General features: G+C 45.8%; 1 protein-coding gene across 1 annotated transcript; it reads right to left on the minus strand.

Moving 5' to 3' along the window:
• Window positions 1-360: 360 nt before the first annotated feature.
• On the minus strand, window positions 361-7,807 carry LOC117834771 (laccase-25). Its single transcript, XM_034714300.2, has 7 exons — window positions 7,772-7,807; window positions 2,579-2,647; window positions 2,304-2,458; window positions 1,943-2,190; window positions 1,726-1,857; window positions 684-1,634; window positions 361-575 (listed from the first exon to the last, which is right to left on the minus strand). The coding sequence occupies exons 1-7, from the start codon at window positions 7,805-7,807 to the stop codon at window positions 445-447; spliced, it is 1,722 nt and encodes a 573-aa protein (XP_034570191.2). The 3' UTR covers window positions 361-444.
• Window positions 7,808-12,249: the final 4,442 nt, after the last annotated feature.

Here is a 12,249-nt window from a genome sequence, read left to right on the forward strand (position 1 = left end):
TCTAACAAAATTAATTGACATGAACTTGTCCCATGGCACTTTCACGTCAATGTGTGACAAGGAATTATTTTTATTTTTGCTAGTAATCTCTCCTTTCCAAATTGTAGGTTATTTTAACTTTGCAGGTACATAGAGTTTGCTACATATCTGGACATAATGTATATATGTAGGTGCATAGCAAAAATCATATATCTAGAAAAGTCAAAACAACTTATAATTTGAAATGGAGGAAGTACAAAATTAGAATTGTATTCCAGTACGATTTTTTCATGAGAATGATTAAATTGTAGTTTTAAAAGAAAAAATCTAAACAGTCCTAAGTGCGACGTATCGATATACATGCATTGATCAGCCGTGACGACAGCTGAAGACAAACGTTACGGGATTAATGGACCGCTACTTTTCTTGACGTCTTGAATATTGGTCTTCAAGCTCCAAACACTCTCAGCATTGGGGTAAGTCCGCCGGTGGTGGAGGAAGTGCCGTCTCTGGAGTCGGCCCGTCCTGCACCTCGAACGCCATTGCCAACCCGATGGGCAGATGAGCGTCAAAGTGGCAATGCATGATCCACATACCTGCAACCACACCAACAAACACGCATCAAATCAGAATCATGGACAACAGAACCCTTCAAATAAAAAAAAACAGAAACAAGCATGTGTCCCGATCATCCATCACCATACCAGGGTTGTTGGCGACGAAGCGGATGACGGCCCATCCTCCCGACGGCACGGCGAGGGTGTTCCTCTCCTGCGGGTTGACGAGGTTGTACCGCTTCGCCGCGGTGTCCTGGCGGAAGTTGCCGAACCCTTGCGCCAGCACGAAGAAGTTGTGGCCGTGGAGGTGCATCGGGTGGCTCTCCCGCGCCACCAGCGCCGTGTTCTGAAGCACCACCTCCACCGTCGCGTTGTACCTCACTGTCCTCACCTTGGTCGACTTGGTCGTTGTGACGTCCATGTCGCGCGGCGGCCTGGCGTAGTCGAACTCCAGCGGCGGCCTGTCCGGGAAGTCCCGCGTGTAGACGCCGGTCACGTTCCTGAAGTGCGCCTCGAGGAGGGACATGGCTGTCGGGAGCACGAAGGAGGCGTTGTTCATGCTGCCCGCGAACACCTGCTGCTTGCACTGCGTCTGCTCCGGCCGGCAATCCGCGAAGCCAAGCCCCACGGTGACGAACATGCGGGTGTCCACGGCGAGAGGGACAGTGGGCTGGCCTGGCCGGACGAGCGCTGTCAGGCTCGAGAAGAACCGGTGCGCGGTCGCCGTGTCGTTGAACCGCGGCATCCGAGCAAGCAGCGGCCGCCGCGGCGCCGCCCGCTTCCGCCCGCCGGCGTACTCCACGACGGCGGTGGCGGCGCCTTTTCTAAACGGCAGGTTGGGGCGCGCGCTGTTGTAAGGGGACGCTACCATGTAGTATCGCCGCGACGGCGCCGCATCCGCGACCATGAGCGCGTCCACCGTCTGCCCGGGCGAGATGACAATGACGTCGGTCTCGTACGGTGTCGTGTAGCTCGCGTCTGCCCCCACGACGGTGAAGCTGTGGCCGGCGATCTTGAAGAACATGGGCGTGTTCACCGCCGCGCTGATGATCCGAAGCAGGTATGTCGAGTTGCTCTGCACCTTGAGCTTGAACGTTCCTACGAGAAATGCTCACAAATTAAGTGACGGAACGGTGATAGCTAATGGTGAACGATGATCGAACAGAGAGGCAAGTCATACTTGGCTTGCGGTTACTGCCCGGACACTTGTGCATGTTTCCAGGCTTGCCGTTGATGGTGTACGCGTCGGCCGGATCCACCAGGTTGCCTGTGAGGAAGGCCTCGCGCTCCAGGTTGAAGACGTTCCGATTCCACCACTCGCCTGCGAGATGATTATTTCTGTGACAACGGCCAGAACTTGGACAGAGTGATGGGGGAAAATGTTTTTGTTGGCCAGTAGTTAGTACCCAGCAGGATGATCTCCTCCTTGTCAGGCTTGGGGAAAGGGTATCCCTGGTCACCATTCCTCGGCTTGATGACGATGGCACCATGGACGGTGGCGCGGAGCATGGAACTGTGCGCGTGCCACCACAGCGTCCCATCCTGCCCGGTGGCATTGTACCGGTAGGAGTAGCGGCTGCCGGGGCGGATGGGGCACTGCGTCACCATCTCCGGGCCGTCCGCCCACTGCGTCCCGCGCTGGAAGAGGCCATGCCTGTAACACGTCACACACCAATGCATGTGATGAGAAAAAACGGCTTGACAGGTGGCGATGCAGCACATATATAGGAGCGTGTCAATACTGTCTCATTGATTTGATACACGTACCAGTGAACGGTGATGTTGTACGGTGAGTTGTTGACGACGTGGACCACCACCGTGTCGCCCTCGTGGACGTGGATCGTCGGGCCAGGAAGCTGGCTGTTCACGGCGGCGATGATCGTCGCCGGCTGGCAAAGCTGGCTTATGGAGAAGTTGCCCACCTGAAGATTTGCAATCCATGCATGGTTCAGTTTCTCATACGGCATAAGATCGATCAAAAATGAAAAGGAATGCGACTCTGTCCAAGACTAGAACAAAAAGCTAGGGAATTAGTGAGCTACGTCGAATGTGTGCTCCACAGTTGCAGCATGGCCACAGCACGCAACCATGGCAAGAACAAGCAGCATGAGCCAGCAACACCGGGCCATGTCCTTGAGCTCGTGCAGGCAATCTCACAGCACCTTGGCTTGTTTGTTTGGAGGATGTAACAACTAGTAACAAATAAAGAAAACCACGCTGGAACCTCGAGCTGCTTGTGAGTACTCGGGTACGTACCATCGATGTATATATACACGATTACACGGATGTTTGGTGCTGACTTGTTCAATCACTAGAGCACATGGGCAGCCGAAAAAGACTCAGGTCCTGTTGCACGGCTAGGTACCTACAGAGCAATTGTACGTGCATTGCGACGCCGAGAATGGTGTCTTGCCGGGGAGAGGTTCCGTGGCTGCTACGCGCTAGTGGCCAGAGCGCAGACCGGTTCGGCAGAGCACGCGATAAATTCGATCATTTCTAGGGCGCCGGACCCGTGCCGGATCGATGGGGCTAACGTGCGAGTAGCTGTAAGTTCCAGCAGTTTGTTCGACTCGCAGGGACACGCTCGGGACACCGGGTAAACGCCAAGCCGGATGTGGTGGCATCCAGCTACTCCCTCCGTTGTCACAATACTGTCTCCCCTGTATTCGTTTTATATTCATATAATAATTCTCGGCTCAAAAGGATATCCTGTGATGTCACGTTGAATTTGTTTCACTGTGGCTGTTGCTTGTATATTTTGCTACTTCAAATAAACGCACCGGGCCCATCTATTTTTGTTTTCGAAACGACCGGCCGCGCCCCATGAATTTTAAGACAAACTTTATTGAGGACAAGCAAATCTACACTTATATGAAATTGGCGCAAACTCAAGGGTCTTTACATGATCCGACGGTATACCGGTGGTGATAATATAATAGCATTGCCACGTCAAATTATGAGTATGCGGTGCTAGCTATCACCGTCGGGTGGTATTACACACCGGTGGTACAGCCTAGGTCTCGGATCCAAATTTTGAACTTTACTGGATTGAAGTCCATCCACATGGGTCCGGTCCTCTCCTCTCTCTCACCTCCTCGTGTGCCTTATCCCCTCCTCGTCCAATCCCCTACTCTCTCACCAATGCTCCCTCTCCAATCTTCATGGCTGCCCCTCCCCTCCTCCCTCCACTCGCTGCCCTCGGTCTGGTAGAGAGAGGAGCGATGGCGGGGTGAGGTGCGGACGCAGAGAGGAGCAGCAGCGATCTAGCGCTAGGACCCGGCAATAGAATGAGCTGCGGCGACGATGGCAGGCAAGGCGCGGCGGTGCGGGGATGCGAAGGGAGGGGATGCGGCGGAGGCGGTGGCTAGCCGAGATCGAGTGCTATGTGGTCAGCGATGGCCAGGCAGCGGACTGTGGCGCCTCGGCAGGTAGGGTATCCGGATCCCGCGATCTCCCAACAGTGCCACTTCTCTCTCTCTCCGTGGGTGGCGATAGGGCTCTGACGCGGTGGCCAGGGCGTGTGGTTGATAATTTCTTTATGCGGCGGTCAGGCACTGAGCGGCCACGGTGTGCGGCGGTCAGGCAGCGCGCAGCCGGGGCGTGTGACGGTGATTTTTTTTATTTAATAAGGCTTAACCGCCGGTTCATGGTCCGACGGTGATAAGCATCCCCATCACCATCGACCTATATCTGCCAGACCCCCAAACCGGCGGTGATGCAAAGGTTTTGGGGTGGCATTGTAGTGAAACTAGATGTGAACCCATGCATTTGCACTGCTAGTAATAGAATTTTTTTTTCTTTCGATTACATGTGTCTTATTAATGTCAGCGCCTAGAGTCTAACAATTGAAATTATCATTCGCACTTTTTAGAGGAAGGAAAAAAAACTAAATCATGCTTGCGCCCAACAGCCCAAGCCACTCGGAGCATCTCCATCAGACTAGCGAAAATGTGACTCTCCATATTTAGCTCTCCATCCATAAGATACCATCTCCATATCTCATCACGCTTCAAAACACTAGCCAAATCTCACTCGAGATATCCTATTTGATATATATTTTACCAGTATTCAAACATACATTGGTATGTTTTCCCTGATTTTTTGAATTAAATAGATACCCAACATTCAAATAATTTATTAAACAATAGTCAACTATGGGGAATTTAAAGTTAAAATCTGTAAGAGATTTTGAGTTAAATCTAGTTAAAATTGGTTCTTCGTGATATATAGTTAAATCTAGTTAATTTTAGGAGTACTCATCTTTTGAATTTATGAAAGAGAGGAGAGCGATTATAGTTTTAAATCAAAACAACACCAACCAACTGTCAGACAACGCACAAGGACCGGCCAAAATTGGCTTCCCACTCACATGCCATAGTGCGTCAATAGAGATGGCAACGCTGTTAGCTATTCTGGAGGCACGTTTTATTTGGCAATGGCCAAAATTAGCGATGGAGAATTGGATACCACCTCCGTTGGAGATGTGCCTGCGTTTGGCTCACTGGATAAGGGATGTCAAGCTTGAAGAAGGGACTGAGAGAAAGTAAAAGAAGGAATGTCAAGCTTGAAGATAGTCACGATTTGGAAAGAAAGTGTTGGTGTTGTGCAGAAGGGCTACGCCGAGGGACAACAGATGGTCATACGGGGAGAAGAAAGGTGGAGGACCAAGGGTTACCACTGACAAGCGAAAGGAGATCCATGAGAGAAAGGACATGGCGCTGATATTTGGAACCCATATGTCGGCTGCATGCTGTCACATGCTATGTTGGTGAATCGCTTCTAATTAGGTCGATTTTGACCTCAAGTGGTACATTTAGCATGTTTGGGAGTTGGAATATTACTACACAGAGTCACAGACCGTTCATGTACTAACTCAATATAAAATTAATATTAATTTCATTGTTCTCTACACATAGCCCATCTTAGTGCACACATGCCAAAAATGTTACTTATTATGTAATATTACTAGTTTTTGCCTTTAAATCCTCTTAGCTTCACGTTCCCTGAGAGCCAGAGTGTTGATCCGCCTTGAGAAGTTCTTCCATGAAGAACTAGTGCATTGATACTGTTTTTGTTAACCAATGGTTTGGTCTTTACTTTTTAACACAGTAATCAAAACATTAGAAGTGATTATGTAAGGCACTTAACAAGTAATACCTACTGACATAGTGATGTATGTTAACATGAAAACAAATACGTAATTCAACTTATAATTATGTGAGACTCAAATAGAAACAACAGTAATAGTTCTACTAGTGTAGCCAGGTTACATTTCTTAAAAACTATGCGGGCAACCACGTCCTGATCCATTACAAAAGCCCAATGTTCAAGTCCTATCAGCTTCATCTTCATGAGGTTCAACGAGCTGGATTGGTGCTGGTTCCTCAAACCAATAACAACATGCAACAAAATAGATGAAACCTGCCATACCAAGCAGTGCAAGCAGAAAATAGTAGTAGTCATAATGTCCTTGGTTCAGGTTATCAGGAAGCCAACCTATTCGTCCACCTCTAGCCGTGATCACTTTGACAAGCTTGACAATCACCGTACCTGCAATGTTTGCGACACCTGTTGCTAGGGGAAGGAGGGCCATTGCTAAGCTGCTCATTGTCTTCGGTAGCACCGCATAGTAGAATTCCATCTGTCCTATGGATCCAAATGCACTAGTGAGACCAGCGAAAACACACTGAGGTGCTAGCCACAAGGCTGACATATTGACAATCCCATCAGTATTATTGCCTTCCAGGCCTTGCCGTATTGCTTGCTTCCTCCGAAAAGCCTCCACTGCTGACGCTGCAAGAGCAGATGCAACAGAAAACAGCACACCAATGCCCATTTTCTGCTTATGACTTAGCACTTGCTCTCTCCCTGTGATCTTTCGAAAGACTAGTAGCATGAATCTATCAAAGCATCCTGACCACAATGTGAAAGTAATTACTTCGAAGATTGGGATGGAACCAGCGGGCATTTGGAATTTTGTGGTACCAACACGACGGTCCATGGTGTCTGCCTGTAGCACCCTGAAGGTAGCCTGTTGGATCAACAAACTGGTAATCATGGACGACCACATAGGGATGACACTTAGTGTACGCTTGAGGTCCTCGACTTGCTCAACTGTACATACATTCCATGAATTAGCATTGTGCTCTTCATTGCTAGACCTATCTCCATGCGCCCTCAACAAACATGCTTTGTTCAAGAACCTATGGGTTTGAACTGATGATTAATTCAAGAACAATAAGTGAAGATTTACAAGATCAAATAGGTACATATCAGTGACAATACCTCATTTTTCTTGATGGAACAACTGCCTCCAATCCTCCGGTGTTGTGGTATTGTAGACCATTACCTGCTTCAGGAAGTTGAATGTGTCGATTCCTTGTAGCGACGAAAATCACTTGCACTAAGCTTAACCATATACTTTTCTGTGGTTTCACCTTGATGTAAAGGGGAAATGTTACAATGTTTAAAAATGTAGCAAATGCCATTATAGCTACAGAAATGGCAAAACCAGTCTTCCAGCCTAATTTATCTTGCAAGTATACAATGAGAGTTATAGAAATAATCGCCGAGCCACCCATTGATACATAATAGCAACTAAATAGCACTTTAAGTGCACGGTCCTTTTTAGTACCAATCCAGTGAGCAAACTGGTCCACACCAAAAGGAAGGCTGCAAGGGCGTACACCGCTTGCGCCAATTGACAAGAAAACTAAGGAAGTTAGCAAGACAAAAAGCTGTGGTGTTGTCGGTGAGTGACAACTCTGGTTGTCCTGGTCTTTATTTCCACAATCTTGTGCGACCAATGTTGATACCATTGTTGTCAACCACAGAAGAACAGCTCCCTAGATTAGAAACCAACTCAGAATCAAATAATATGTATTACACCTCTTACTACCTTCAGATTAAAAAAGGGTTGATAGTTAAGTAGCTAGATCTTACAATTGTGCATGCAAAAAGTGTGAGTGAAATTGTGAGAAAGCGTCCCCATAGCGCATCAGACAGAATAGCACCAAAGATAGGTAAGAAATTTGTGGCTGCTTGGTAGGCAAAAACAATTACTGCACTTGCTGCAGCCCCCATATGGTACTCTTTGGTCAAATATATAATAATATTTGCACTGACAGCTGTGTTCACAATCCTTTCACATACTTCACTAACTGAAAATAAGGAAAACAACAGTTCGACATTTCATTAATATCATTATATGAAAAGAATGAGTGGCGTCTATAAGAATAACACCAATTCAACATCTTGGATAGAAATAACATGAGAAATTGACAGTTAGCGGTTGTATACTTAGAATTTAAAATAGGTTATCAAAGCACAAGATGAGTGTAAATAGGTTATTAATGTTCTGTATTGAAATCATTGGAAAGAGACATTACCAATGATGAATGGGATAGTCTGAAGACCTCCTCTTTTGGACAGATAAACATGTTCTTCCCCATGAGCAAACTCCATCTTTCAGAACAATGAACTCTGGTGATGTTTGAGAATGTTCAGTAAAGTTGTTATATATAGCAATGTCAGATACCTGGACTATTTTAAATTTGGAACCATTTGGCAGCTCAATAGAATCCTGCAGATATCGAAAGAATCTTAGAAGATAGCAATAGATACCAGAAGATAGCAAAATGTCACTAAAAGTACTCGTCCAATTTATAGAGTGATGTATAGGATGTCATTTGTACATCCTCAAATAAATGATTTCATCATCAGCAATAATTTGAAGCAAGAGTTGGCTATAGAAAGATATGCATGACAAGATCTTTGGAGATCAAGTGATATTAAAAATAGAATATGTATACTATACTAAAATTATATGAGTAAAACAGATTTCTATATCTACACATTTGGTTTTTTTAGTCAGGAAAATGACAACTTTTCTCTAGTGATCACTTGGCCATTCATGAATAAAACACTCGAAAATGTTCAACTAACTACATAAGTCGTGTGGGAGCATATCATGTCTCCATCATTCTAGTTCCTCTGTGAAGTTTGCTATAGTTAGAGATGATTTGGAGCAATCTGTTGGCATTGCAGCCTCCTCGACACTTTTCCTCATCATGTGACATATCACACTGGAAAATGAGGAATAGAACCTTCTCTTTCTTTAAAGAAAATTGCGCAGTCTCCTACTGAAGTCACATGCTCTATTGCTATGCTTGTTCTTCTTAAATATTTTGGCGGAATTGCACAAAGAAGAGTATAAGCAAGCCTTAGCAGCGGGAGTATGGATTGAGCACAACATTGTCCATGCCAAGACCCGAATGTCTATGTGACAATATGAAATCCTATGAATGTATTGAGCCTTAGCTTGTGCAGAGTACACTTCAATAGTGCATTCGGGTACCGAAACGCACCCATTTTGCATCGTTTTTCATGTACTAGCGAATTGCTCCAAACCACTCCCAAATATGTTCTAGGATCTAATGAGGTAGATTGGATGCCTTCGTTGCGAAAAAAACAATCAGAAGTTCGCAACCCGAAAATAGTTCATTTGGGTACCAAAATGCCCCGATTTCGCATCATTTTTAAAGTAGTAGTGAAATGCTCCAAAACATCCCCAAACATGTTCTAGAGTGTAATGAGGTTGGATACGTTCATTACGAAAAAATCCATCTAAAGTTCGCTACCAAAAAAAGTGCATTCGGGTACCGAAACACACCCATTTCGCATCATTTTTCATGCAGTTGAGAAATGCTCCAAAATACTCCCAAACATGTTCTAGGGTCCAAAGACCTAGATTGGATACCTTCATTGCGAAAAAAATCCATCAGAAGTTCGTAACCCGGAAACATTGCATTCTGGTACCGAAACGCTCCCATTTCGCATCATTTTTCATGCAGTAGCGAAATGCTCCAAAACACCCCCAAACATGTTCTAGAGTCCAATGAGGTAGATTGCATGCGTTCGCTGCGAAAAAATCTATCGAAACCTCGCAACCCGGAAACAGTACTGGTACCGAAACGCACCCGATTCACATTGTTTTTCATGCAGTAGCGAAATGCTCCAAAACACCCCCAAACATGTTCTATAATATAATGAGGTCGATTGGATGCGTTCATTGCGAGAAATCCAACGAACGCATGCAATTTTCCTAATTACACACTAGAACATGTTTGGGAGTATTTTTTAGCATTCGGTTCCGGAACGAAAAACGATGCAAAACGGGTGCATTTCGGCACCCGAATGCACTATTTCCGGGTAGCGAAACTTGGGTGGATTTTTTCGCAATGAACGCAATCTTCCTAATTATACACTAGAACATGTTTGGGAGTGTTTTTAAGCATTTGGCTTCGGAACGAAAAACGATGCAAAACGGGTGCATTTCGGCACCCGAATGCACTATTTTCGGGTAGCGAAACTCGGGTGGATTTTTTCGCAACGAATGCATCCAATCTTCCTAATAATACACTAGAACATGTTTGGGAGTGTTTTTGAGCGAATGTTACGGCACGAAAAACGATGCAAAATGGATGCATAAGATGCAATATTTCCAGGTAGCGAAACTCATGTGGATTTTTTCGCAACAAACGCATCCAATCTACCTAATTAGACCCTAGAACATGTTTGGGAGTGTTTTTGGGCATTCGGTTCCGGCACGAAAAATGATGCAAAATGGGTGCATTTCGGCACGTGAATCCCCTATTCCCAGGTAGCGAAACTCGGGTGGATTTTTTCGTAACGAACGCATGCAATCTTCCTAAATATACACTAGAACATGTTTGGGATTGTTTTTCAGCATTCGGTTCCAGCACGAAAAATGATGCAAAACGGGTGCATTTCAGCACCCGAATGCATTATTTCCAGGTAGCGAAACTCGGGTGGATTTTTTCGCAACGAACGCATCCAATCTACCTAATTAGACCCTAGAACATGTTTGGGAGTGTTTTTGAGCATTCGGTTCCGGCACGAAAAACGATGCAAAACGGGTGCATTTCGGCAACCGAATGCACTATTTTCGGGTAGCGAAACTCGGGTAGATTTTTTTGCAACGAACGCATCCAATCTACCTAAATATACCCTAGAACATGTTTGGGAGTGTTTTTGAGCATTCGGTTCCGGCACGAAAAATGATGCAAAACGGGTGCATCTCGGCACCCGAATGCAATATTGCCGGAAAGCGAAACTCGGGTGGATTTTTTCACAACGAACGCATGCAATCTTCCTAAATATACCCTAGAACATGTTTGGGAGTGTTTTTGAGCATTCGGTTCCAGCACGAAAAACGATGCAAAATGGGTGCATTTCGGCACCCGAATGCACTATTTCCGAGTAGCGAAACTAGGGTGGATTTTTTCACAACGAACGCATCCAATCTACCTAATTATACACTAGAACATGTTTGGGAGTGTTTTTGAGCATTCGGTTCCGGAACGAAAAACGATGCAAAACGGGTGCATTTCGGCACCCGAATGCACTATTTCCGGGTAGCAAAATTTGGGTGGATTTTTTTCGCAACGAACCCATCCAATCTTCCTAATTATACACTAGAACATGTTTTGGAGTGTTTTTGAGCATTCGGTTCCGGGACGAAAAACGATGCAAAATGGGAGCATCTCGGCACCCAAATGCACTATTTCCATGTAGCGAAACTCGGGTGGATTTTTTCACAACGAACGCATCCAATCTACCTAATTATACACTAGAACATGTTTGGGAGTGTTTTCGAGCATTCGGTTCCGGAACGAAAAACGATGCGAAACGTTGCATTTCGGCACCCTAATGCACTATTTCCGAGTAGCAAAACTCGGGTGGATGGTTTCGCAACGAACGCATCCAATCTACCTAATGAGACCCTAGAACATGTTTGGGAGTGTTTTTGAGCATTCGGTTCCGGCACGAAAAACGATGCAAAACGGGTGCATTTCGGTACCCGAATGCACTATTTACAGGTAGCGAAACTCGGGTGGATTTTTTCACAACGAACGCATCCAATCTTCCTAATTATACACTAGAACTTGTTTGGGAGTGTTTTTGAGCATTCGGTTCCGGCACGAAAAACGATGCAAAACGGGTGCATTTCGGCACCCGAATGCACTATTTCCGGATAGCGAAACTCGGGTGGATTTTTTCGCAACGAACGCATCCAATCTTCCTAATTAGACCCTAGAACTTGTTTGGGAGTGTTTTTGAGCATTCGGTTCCGGCACGAAAAATGATGCAAAATGGGTGCATTTCGGCACCTGAATGCAATATTGCCGGGTAGCGAAACTCGTGTGGATTTTTTCGCAACGAACGCAGGCAATCTACCTAATTAGACCCTAGAACATGTTTGGGAGTGTTTTTGGGCATTCGGTTCGGGCACGAAAAATGATGCAAAACGGGTGCATTTCGGCACCCGAATGCACTATTCCCGGGTAGCGAAACTCGGGTGGATTTTTTCACAACGAACGCATCCAATCTACCTAAATATACCCTAGAACATGTTTAGGAGTATTTTTGAGCATTCGGTTCCGGCACGAAAAACGATGCAAAACGGGTGCATTTCGGCACCTGAATGCACTATTCCCGGGTAGCGAAACTCGGGTGGATTTTTTCGCAACGAATGCATCCAATCTACCTAATTAGACCCTAGAACTTGTTTGGGAGTGTTTTTAAGCATTCGGTTCCGGAACGAAAAACGATGCAAAACGGGTGCAGTTCGTACCCGAATGCACTATTTCCGGGTAGCGAAACTCGGGTGGATTTTTTCACAACGAACGCA

Source organism: Setaria viridis, chromosome 8, assembly GCF_005286985.2.
Source record: "Setaria viridis chromosome 8, Setaria_viridis_v4.0, whole genome shotgun sequence".
NCBI classification, from domain to species: Eukaryota; Viridiplantae; Streptophyta; class Magnoliopsida; order Poales; family Poaceae; genus Setaria; species Setaria viridis.